Source organism: Trachypithecus francoisi, unplaced genomic scaffold, assembly GCF_009764315.1.
Source record: "Trachypithecus francoisi isolate TF-2019V2 unplaced genomic scaffold, Tfra_2.0 Lachesis_group8, whole genome shotgun sequence".
Classification (NCBI taxonomy): domain Eukaryota; kingdom Metazoa; phylum Chordata; class Mammalia; order Primates; family Cercopithecidae; genus Trachypithecus; species Trachypithecus francoisi.
This window is the reverse complement of record NW_022681473.1, coordinates 60,087,792-60,098,634: the sequence shown is the minus strand read 5'-3', so window position 1 is coordinate 60,098,634 and position 10,843 is coordinate 60,087,792. Positions and strand designations below refer to the sequence as shown.

General features: G+C 39.2%; 1 protein-coding gene across 1 annotated transcript; it reads left to right on the top strand.

Moving 5' to 3' along the window:
* The first annotated feature begins 9,372 nt into the window (after positions 1–9,372).
* Positions 9,373–10,353, top strand: LOC117080221 (putative olfactory receptor 52P1). Its single transcript, XM_033205020.1, has one exon. The coding sequence runs from the start codon at positions 9,388–9,390 to the stop codon at positions 10,351–10,353; it is 966 nt and encodes a 321-aa protein (XP_033060911.1). The 5' UTR covers positions 9,373–9,387.
* The last annotated feature ends 490 nt before the right edge of the window (positions 10,354–10,843 follow it).

The window sequence follows — 10,843 nt, the reverse complement described above, 5'->3', positions numbered from 1 at the left end:
TTGCATTATTTTAAAGTCCTGGATTCTTGAATCTTTTACTCATTCACCTTCTACATCTTCTGTAAACTTGCTCAACTTTCAGAAGGCAGGCAGTACTTTCAGCTATCTGGGATAGAGGGTTGCCGTGTGGCTAGGAAATAAATGCCAGGTAGACAGAATCTGTTAAAGCTCCAGATAGAAGAAGCTTAGGGAAAACCATCTGATTTTTAAAAGGGGAGGTGGGGTTAGTTTATTTAATTATTTAAATTAGAACTTACCTAGAGCACTATATTGTTCCTACCATGTTCTTTTCTTCTGATAACCAGAGCGTTGACATTTGGAAGTCACAGCTTAAATCTGCCCGTCTCATGTTTCATGGGACACTATCTTTGCTGAGCTAGGAAGGAAAAGCCCCTGAGGAGTTCCCTGTCTACCCCAGCCTTCCTTCTGCGTTTCTTTCCTGAACCCAACATATAAGTTTTCTCATTACAGTGAGCCAAGTCTCTCTCGCGCTATGTAAGGGAGATTTTGAAGTCTGTGATTTTATTTTCCAAGTAATCTGGGCACAGCCATGACTCTCCAGAGATCAAGGATAAAGGAAGAATGGAAGAAGTCCTTTATTAGAGTATCCCATTGGGCCTCTTATTCAAAGGGCAACATGACCTGAAAAGGAGTTTTCAGAGGAAAAGAGATAATTGTGTCCTTTTCCAGTTTTCATGTCATGATATAATAACGGTGTTATGGCCGGGCGCGGTGGCTCAAGCCTGTAATCCCAGCACTTTGGGAGGCCGAGACGGGCGGATCACGAAGTCAGGAGATCGAGACCATCCTGGCTAACACTGTGAAACCCCGTCTCTACTAAAAAATACAAAAAACTAGCCGGGCCAGGTGGCGGGCGCCTGTAGTCGCAGCTACTCGTGAGGCTGAGGCAGGAGAATGGTGTGAACCCGGGAGGCGGAGCTTGCAGTGAGCTGATCCAGCCACTGCACTCCAGCCTGGGCGACAGAGCGAGACTCCGTCTCAAAAAAATAAATAAATAAAAAAAATAACGGTGTTATGAGACTTATTTCTATTTGTTCTGAAGTTTGTTGAAGCAGAAAATCTTTGTCAACTTTATATTACAATGATAAATATCTTACAATACAATATATACAAGTAAACAGTTTCTTTACTTGAGGTTATACTTTCACCTTTACTGTATATTGTTACGTATCTCTTCAAAATATTACTGTCATTTTATACACCCATACACAATATGAAATTCCCCATTTTCCCACTTTTTTTTTTTTTTTTTTTTTTTTTTGAGATGGAGACTCGCTCTGTTGCCCAGGCTGGAGTGCAGTGGCGGCTCACTGCAACCTCCGCCTCCCTGGTTCACGCCATTCTCCTGCCTCAGCCTACCTAGTAGCTGGGACTACAGGCGCCCGTCACCACACTCGGCTAATTTTGTGTATTTTTTAGTAAAGACGGGGTTTCACCATTTTAGCCAGGATGGTCTCAATCTCCTGACCTTATGATCTGCCCACCTCGGCCTCCCAAAGTGCTGGGATTACAGGCATGAGCCACTGTGCCTGGCTCCCACATTCTTGATAGCAATTGATATGGCTTATTTTTGCTAATCTGATACATGTGAAATGGCATCTCACTATTGTGTACACTTGTATTTTTTTCTGCTAGCCTTATTAGCTAATTAAATGAACTTTCTTTTCATGTATTTTTGCCTAATTTCCTAATGGGCTGTTACTCTTCTTGGAAATTGATTTGAGGTTACTTTTATTTCAGCTTATATCATAAAAACCCTAACACATATGTATTTCATTAATTCTCTCCTAATGTCTCCTATTTTCTCCTAATTTCTTCTATTTACTCAAATGCTGTCATTTCATGTTATACTAACATAAATTATAAAAAAGGAACTATATCAATTGCTTCATTTGTGGTTTGTGCATTGTGTCTTAATTTTTCTTGTGTTCAATACTATATTCCTGCAAAATAAGGATTTTTATATAACGTAAATATAACATTAAGAATTTATTTTCAATTCATCTGAAATTCATGCTTTTATGGCTCATTAAAATGTCATATTTCATTACATATTTAAGTACATTAACATCTAATCTCAAATACTGATTAGTGCATTCTATCCTTTCTGATTAGTAATGTCATATATGTTTTAAAAAGTTAGAAATTTGTTTCTAGGCTCTTCATTCTTTTTTTCCCCAGTGTTATTCTAGTAAAAGTTTGACACAAACTTCTACATTTTAAAATAATTTGTAAGGTATGATAGGGCAAGTCTCTCCATATTGCTCTCACAGTCTTGGTAATTTTTATACTTTTCTTTTTTCTTTTTTTTTTTTTTTTTTGAGATGGAGTCTTGCTCTGTCGCCCAGGCTGGAGTGCAGTGGCCGGAACTCAGCTCACTGCAAGCTCCGCCTCTCGGGTTCACACCATTCTCCTGCCTCAGCCTCACGAGTAGCTGGGACTACAGGCGCCTGCCACCTCCCCCGGCTAGTTTTTTTGTATTTTTTAGTAGAGACAGGGTTTCACAGTGTTAGCCAGAATGGTCTTGATCTCCTGACCCTGTGATCCGCCCGTCTCGGCCTCCCAAAGTGCTGGGATTACAGGCATGAGCCACCGCGCCCGGCCACTTTTATTTTTTCATATTAATTTTATTATTTGTTGAGTTCTAGAGATTTCCTCTTGGTATTTTAATTGGAATTCCATCTAATTTATAGATTCATTTGAAACGATTAGATATCTTTATGGTATTGAATCTTTTATTCAGGTTTATGATATGGTGTTCTCTTTTATTATGCATTTTATATTCATTAAAAATTCCATAATGTTTTATAATTTTTGCTTATCTCTTTATTTTGATCTTGTATTTATCTATCTATCTTGTTGAAATCTTTATAGACTAACAAATTCTCTGTAGATTCTTTTATACTTTCTATGCAAATTGTAATACCTTTCATGTTTCTTATTTTTTTTAATATCTTTTCTTCTTATTGCATGGCTGTGACCTTTAGTAAAAAATTCAATATAGAAGGAGTAGGGGGATTGCATACTCCTTTTTATTCTTGCTTTAGAAGCATTTAGAAATGTTTCTAACTTTTTTACCATTTATTACACATTTCTAATTTTTTAGTTCAGCAATATCTCATACTGCTTGTGTCTCATATTTTCTTAAAAAGTAGTATAGTCAGTCTAAGATTACATACCTATTTTCATTGGGCTTTTGTAGTAACATTATATTCTACTTTCATTTTTGCAGTGTCTGATTTGTGTCTTATTTCCATTTCTAGTGCTTATTGCAAACACCCCAAATCCCTTGCGGAATACAATAATGACATGATAAAATAAATGGAGAAAACACATTGGTTTCTTTATTTGTCAAGTATATACACAAACACATTCAAGGGATCGGCTTACATAATTATGGAGGCTGGCTAGGCAAGTCCGAAGTTCACAGAGTGGACAGTCAAAGAGTAAAAATCACAAGCATGCTGGAATCTGTCCAGGCATGGGATGAAGCTGGTTTCTAGAGGTATGAGCCTTTCTTTTTCCAAGGAAGGCCTAAGTCCCCTTTTAAGGTCTTTTAACTGATTAAGTCAGCCCCACCCCAGATAATTCACCTAACTTAAAGCCAACTGATTGGGGTATTCCGGTACATCTCTGCAATAACTTTGCAGCAACACCTGTATTTGTGTTTGAATAACTGAGAGTGGTGTGTGTGCAAGGCAGTGGCTGTTATTTCCCTTCCATCTTAAGTCTCACAAGAGATTATTTCTAGTAGCCCACTTATCTGAAAAGATAATAGAAAGTAAATACGAGGGAATATACTTTGCTTATGCAAGTTGACATTCCACAGGGCTATTATATTCTCCATAGAATGCATTATCCACAAATTTTCCCAGAAGTTGCCGAAAGGTACACTTGTTTTGTGGGATGAACAAAAATATTTCTGGTGAGTTGAAGGCCTTTGGAGGCATCTTTAGCTCTAGAAAGATAAAAACGTTCAGGTCAAGATTCTAGGAAAGGAAAGTTGCTGCAAGCCTGTTCTGCTCTAGATTTTTTACATGACTTATTAAGGATATTTGTGGTAGCCACATTGTCCAGTAGAATTCACGGAGAGTACAGACCAGATAGTAGTTTGGGGAGAAAAAAATAAAAAAATAATTTTTTTTTTTGGAGTGGTAGTTCTTTAAAGTATGATCTCTTGACCAATAGCATTCCCTTTAATTGGAAACTTGGTAGCAAAGGCAAGTTTGAGGTCTTGTTCCAAACTCACTGAATTAGAAACTCTGGGGATGTGGATGAGCAATCTGTGTTTAACAGGAGCAGTAAGTAATTTTGAAGTACAAGAACATTTTCAAACCACTGGCTTAGAGAGCCTCTCAGGAGCTAAGATAGGGTATGACCATCAGAATTCAGATGCAGTCCAGGTGTGGGCACTGTTTTATGGTAAGGACAGATCTCCTTAGATAGGGTGTGGCTGGAGGAGAAAATAACCAGGGGAGCTTTTGGAAAGAGATTAAGGAGACCAACTTAAGTAAAGGTGATAAGGAGTCCAACTGTAGTAAACTGTGGAAAAAGACTACACTTCTATATTGACAATTCTCCAAACTCTCCCTGCATAATGTGGAATCCAGATCACAGCAGGAGCTACTTTTCTCAGAGGTTTAAGACACTCATTCATAACCTGAAGAAGGTCTGGGTTGCATGGTGGAGTAAATTACGGTAGTGGTAGGGCTATACCAAATATATATTTGAGTATTAGAGTATTGGCACCAAGAGTAAGTTAGTCCATAGAAAAATTAGATTTTAGGTTTAATGCAAATGAGCTCTCTGACAATGCAATTTACTGAAATAAGTACGATGGACAGGTTTTCAGCAAAAGCTACCAGGAGATATAGGTTTGGTAGTGCTTAATGCATGTCTTCTCTGGTGTGCTCAGTTCATAAGATAATTACTTTACATGGTGAAAGATTGCCTTTAATAAGTCATATCCTCTAGATATTATGTATGGGTAAAATTTCCTATTGAGTTTCATTACCATCTTGCTATATAATTCACAGGTAATATAAAAAAGTCAGCAGAGCATTTCACAAAGGCAGTCAGCAAGTCTGGGAACATGTGCAGTAAATTCTCTACAGTATTGGAGTCTTAGGAAAAAGTAAACATGGCAAAATGCGCCAGAGATAATCACAGAAAAGAGTGGAAGGAAAAGAAAGCATGTCCTGGAATCCTTTGGGTGGTGGAGCTGCCTTCAAGTAACCACAGTATTTGTATCCTCAACGACTCTAAAATGTTAGGTATCTTTATGGAAATAGTGCCAGTACTGATATGTGGGGAGTTAGAACGAAACAAAAGCAACAGGAAAAGAGTTCCAAGGGAACAGACTACAAATACGTCTTCCCTGAACCTTTAACAAAAGCCTCTGGCTTCAATTTCACATTTTGATCTGGACTGCATCAGAAGAGTAGGCCTGAATGCCCAGTTTCCTAGGGAACATAGAGGCTCCCTAGGCGGCTCTAGCCTTAAACTCAGTGCAAGCCACCACACTCCCGGGAGGCTATGAAATATATCTCAGATAGTTGAGAGTGAGCAGAGACTTGTAATGTTCTTGCAATCTTCTGAGGATGCTTATACACTGCAATGCCTTCTCTTTTCTGCTCTCCTGGAATCATGTGAGTTTGGCTATGAAAAGACTCTTTCCTAGCCCTCAAGAGAAGTTTTTTTGTGTGCAAACTGGTTGTGGAAAGTTTGCTTAAAAGCATGGAGAATAAGATTTAAAGACCAGGAAAGGAAATTTCCCCAAGTAACATATCTGTAGAGTCTGATTTGGAATTTTAGTTAGCAGGCATTCTGAAAAGAAATTATAGTTTGGCGTTAGGCTGAGTAGATGGAAAGGGGAACACAGTGGGGAACTGCCTGGAAAGGAAGAAGCAAGTGATACGTTAACCAGATGAAAGACATGCGAGGCATTGTGAAGAAAGTTTATGGCATTTACTATAATATTCCTGAAATTACTAACAAGCAATAATTTCTCATGAAGCACGGAAGGGGGAATTTGTGTGTCTAGTGAGATGGACAGACACTATAAAGATGAATAGCATGAAACTAGGCAGAAGGAATCAGCAGAACCTTAGATTTCCTTGAGCTTTCGCTTTCCCCCCCCTAGTATTCTGACGTCAGGCAGAGGCAGTCCAATTCTAGCTATGCTCTGGTGCAGACAGGCTTACAGCCTTTGGTTTCAGGGCATGGAAAACCTTCTCCACTCCCAGGCCTTCCCTCAATTGTGATGTTAGAACTTTTATCTTACTGAAGATATTGGCTTTAATGTCACAATAAGCATCAGATTTGTGATTGGGTCAGAGAACAAGTTCAAACTAAGGTATGAGTGAGAAGGGTCACAAAAGTTTATCAATATCACAGAATACTTTGTATAAGGAAAGATGTGAGATCACAGATCTGCAAGTTGGATGGAATAGTGCTGGAAGTGAGGGAATGGATAAGAGCACATGGCTCTATAAAAGACTGGTGTGTGCAAAGCTTGGGGTTCCTAAAAAGAAAAGACTAGAGGAACCAAGAGGCACTGCAAGTTTAATGTTCACTTACATCAGTTAAAGGGGGAGTGAATCTAATCAAGTAATATAGGGTCATCTGTGCTCAGTCCAGTTTCTTCAAGGGAAAAACCTAAAATGCAAAAGGAACCTCAAAAAAATCATCAAATTAAGCCTCCTGGCTCTGAGTAAGTGAATTTGTAAGAAGACCGAACACTGTAGGAAATGTGGCATAAACTAAAGAGTTGGGGTGATGCTGTGAGCGGGGCTCCTCTACTTCTGTATTCTGAGTTCAGATCCATTATCTGTTTTGAGCCATCAGTTGAGCAGAGATCACATTTGCTAATAAATTAAATTTATGTCATCAAAGCCATAGCTGAGTGCATCCAATTTGGCTGAGAGCAATCAGGAAAGTTGTTTTCCAAATTATTGTTGTATAGCCCTGGAAGGCATACAGAAAAAAATTATAAAGAACAATGTGTTTACAGTTTATCAACAAGCTTTCCCTATAATGGAGCAAATTAGATTGAATGTAAACTAGTTACTCATATAAACATATACACTAAGACAGGATTCTAGCTGGTTAAGAAAACTGCAGTGAGGATTCTGCATTGGATATGAGATTGTTTCCTGTTAAAATGAAGGTGATGATAATAAACAACATTTATTAAGCATCTTCTGTTGACCACACACTGTAGTGGATACTTTTCTTTAAATTCTCACCAGCTTGTAAAGTGTTATTCCCTTTGTGCTTTTTAGAAAACTGTAAGATTCTGGAGGAAAATTGACTCATGCAAAACAACACTGCCAATAGGAGGTAAACACAAAGATTTGTTCCCAGTTTTGTGGGTTCCAATGCCTACATTTGTTTTAACCACTGAACTTTGCTGCTCTAAATCCCTAAGATTTTATACCTCTGAAATAGCTTGCCTCTTCAAACAATACATGAAGGCAATTTTGAGATCTGGCATACATTCTTACCTGAATATTAGGTGGAGGTCTGGAAAGTGCAAACCATATCAGTAATGGTCACACATTTGACCACATCCAAACTTTCCCCTTAATGTGTTTCTCTTTGGGAAAGATAAGCCCCTCACTGAAATTGACTGGAGCCTTGTATCTTTGCTGCTTCTGCTCTCCTAGGCATAAGCTCACAGAGCACTGTGTGCAAGGCCCTTCATATACACCTCTGTTACAGCAGTTTATCCCTCTCTTTCCTGGAAGTCATATCATTTGTTGACTCTGAGCTGTGATCAGATTAACACTGTCACCACACTCCTCTTCTTCAGTTAGTTCCTAAGTCTCTGAAAACAAAAAACAGTAGTTGATCTTGTTCACCAACATCTCTGGACTTTCTGGTGTGGTTTAGTCTTTTAAATCCATGTACATTCCCAAATAGGAACATCTGTGCAGTTAAAAAATGGAGAGGCCCCTTTAAATGTATGCTCTCAGTTACTATATACACAGAGTAGCTGGTCTGTTAAAGAAACAGGAGAGTTTAACTCTCCTCCCACCTAATGTGTACACACCCAAAGGGAGAAAGTGATATGGCAAAGAGCTGATTCTCCTTTGATAACTATATTCTAACTCCCCAGATTTCCTGACTTTTTTGTACTGATCATCACAGTATCTCCAGCTTTAAAAATAAGGCTAGTTATATATGAGACATTATATATTAAATATTTGTGGTTGACACACGAATATAAATTTCCAGGCAGTGAGTTTGCATACTCATCTTGAAAACTTTTAGCTAAAATGATTTCTCAACTTTTATCATAATGATTGCTCCTCTGTTTATTCCCAAGCCCATGGTCCCACATACTCTGCATAATTCCTTTTAGCTTAAGTAACACTTGCTGTGGATTGAGTCCCCTTAGGGGCTGGGGTACTGGAAAGGTTGGATAAATTAGAGAATAGTATACTTTTTTTTTTTCCATAAAAAGACATTAGTCATCACTGTCCAGGTAAAGTCAAAGTACTCTTGTAAAATCACTTCTTGCCATTGTGGAATGGTAACATTGAGAAGGACTGGACTATACCCTTTCTTAGAAATCAACAGGTACTGCAGATAGAATGTGAATAAAGGGTTGACCAAGATGTGGGCTGAAAACGTTTGGAACTTTCCGTTTCGGAAACAGAGTGAAGTCCAAAAGGGTTACCTTCAACACTTCAGGGAAAGGATAGCTGAAGCATCTTATGAAATTTCAGATGAAGATTGAGAAGATATATGTGAAAATATATCTATAGCTTAGTAAAAAGAGTGGAAATGACTAGAGTAATATTAAGTTCAAAAATAATTACTAAGTACATGGCCCCAGGTTAGAATCTATTCCAACTTAAAAGACAAGAAAAAAAATGTCCAAGATTACCCAGTGAACTATGTTTATAGTTTATGTCACTAAACTGATAGCCACACCTAATCTCTTCTTATACTCCATAAAAAAGAACGTGTGTGTATGTGTGTGTGTTTCTTTGTGGGTATGTATGTATTCAGGTATATTCCTATAGCCTTAGTTAGGAGACAATTCTAGTTTATCTGAAGGCTTATTTGACCTATTTCTCACATTCACTTATTTTATTTAATCAGCATTATGTATCAGGTATTATTCAAAGCTCTTTAGAAATCTTTAGAAATATTAACCCATATAATTCTCTTCTCTACAGGGAATAGATATGATTATTATTGCTATTTTATGGATGATGAAGCTTTCTAAACATGATATAGCTAGTAAGTGTTACTCTTCTCTCATTTCTTTCTCTGTTCTATCTTGTTCCTCCAGGTAATGTGATGCCATGTGGAGGTTTCTGACCACAGAGAACGTCCAGTACTCTTGGCCACAACATGGAATCTCCTAATCACACTGATGTTGACCCTTCTGTCTTCTTCCTCCTGGGCATCCCAGGTCTGGAACAATTTCATGTGTGGCTCTCACTCCCTGCGTGTGGCTTAGGCACAGCCACAATTGTGGGCAACATAACTATCCTGGTTGTTGTTGCCACTGAACCAGTCTTGCACAAGCCTGTGTACCTTTTTCTGTGCATGCTCTCAACCATCGACTTGGCTGCCTCTGTCTCCACAGTTCCCAAGCTACTGGCCATCCTCTGGTGTGGAGCTGGACATATATCTGCCTCTGCCTGCCTGGCACGGATGTTCTTCATTCATGCCTTCTGCATGATGGAGTCCACTGTGCTGCTGGCCATGGCCTTTGATCGCTATGTGGCCATCTGTCACCCACTCCACTATGCCACAATCCTCACTGACACCATGATTGCCCGCATAGGGGTGGCAGCTGTAATGCGAGGGTCCTTGCTCATGCTCCCATGTCCCTTCCTTATTGGTTGTTTGAACTTCTGCCAAAGCCATGTGATCCTACACACATACTGTGAGCACATGGCTGTGGTGAAGCTGGCCTGTGGAGACACCAGGCCTAACCGTGCGTATGGGCTGACAGCTGCACTGTTGGTCATTGGGGTTGACTTGTTTTGCATTGGTCTCTCCTATGCCTTCATTGCACAAGCTGTCCTTTGCCTCTCATCCCGTGAAGCTCCGTCCAAGGCCCTAGGAACCTGTGGTTCCCATGTCTGTGTCATCCTCATCTCTTATACACCAGTCCTCTTCTCGTTTTTTACACACCACTTTGGCCATCACGTTCCAGTCCATATTCACATTCTTTTGGCCAATGTTTATCTGCTTTTCCCACCTGCTCTTAACCCTGTGGTATATGGAATTCAGACCAAAGAGATCCGTAAAAGAGTTGTCAGAGTGTTTCAAAGTGGGCAGGGAACTGGCATCAAGGCATCTGAGTGACCCTGGAGTGTAGAAGGGACTGAATCCAAAATAAAAGAAACTTTTCAAGGTAAAGAATCTTCAGTATGTAAGACCAGAAAGAGCTTCTAAGAGGGGGATAATGTCTTCTGCAGAACCTTCTAGACCATTTCCAAGAATGATAAATCACAGAGAAGGGCATTCTTTCTTTCCTTTCAGAGAAGTGTAAACATGGGAAGATTCTTGCAACCTGCGTAACGTGCAGATATTGAAAACAACCCATTGTATTCTGGAGGGTTTCTACCCTGCTGCAGTTTAGAAGAGTCCCTGCATAGCCATAAGATCTCTTCTCATTTCCTGGCACCTTTCAATATTCCAGGCATGGATTTCTAATTTTATACCTTAGGATATAGCAGCTATCTTGCCAGCTGCAAGAATCAGAATATAGGAAAATATAGCCACAGTTAAAGAAGTTAATGCCACAAAAGATTTATTATGCTTTTCCATAAACCCTATATTTCTCCATTAGAGC

Excerpts from the sequence above, each read along its gene's own strand:
- LOC117080221 (XM_033205020.1), top strand. The coding sequence starts at position 9,388 with ATGGAATCTCCTAATCACACTGATGTTGACCCTTCTGTCTTCTTCCTC.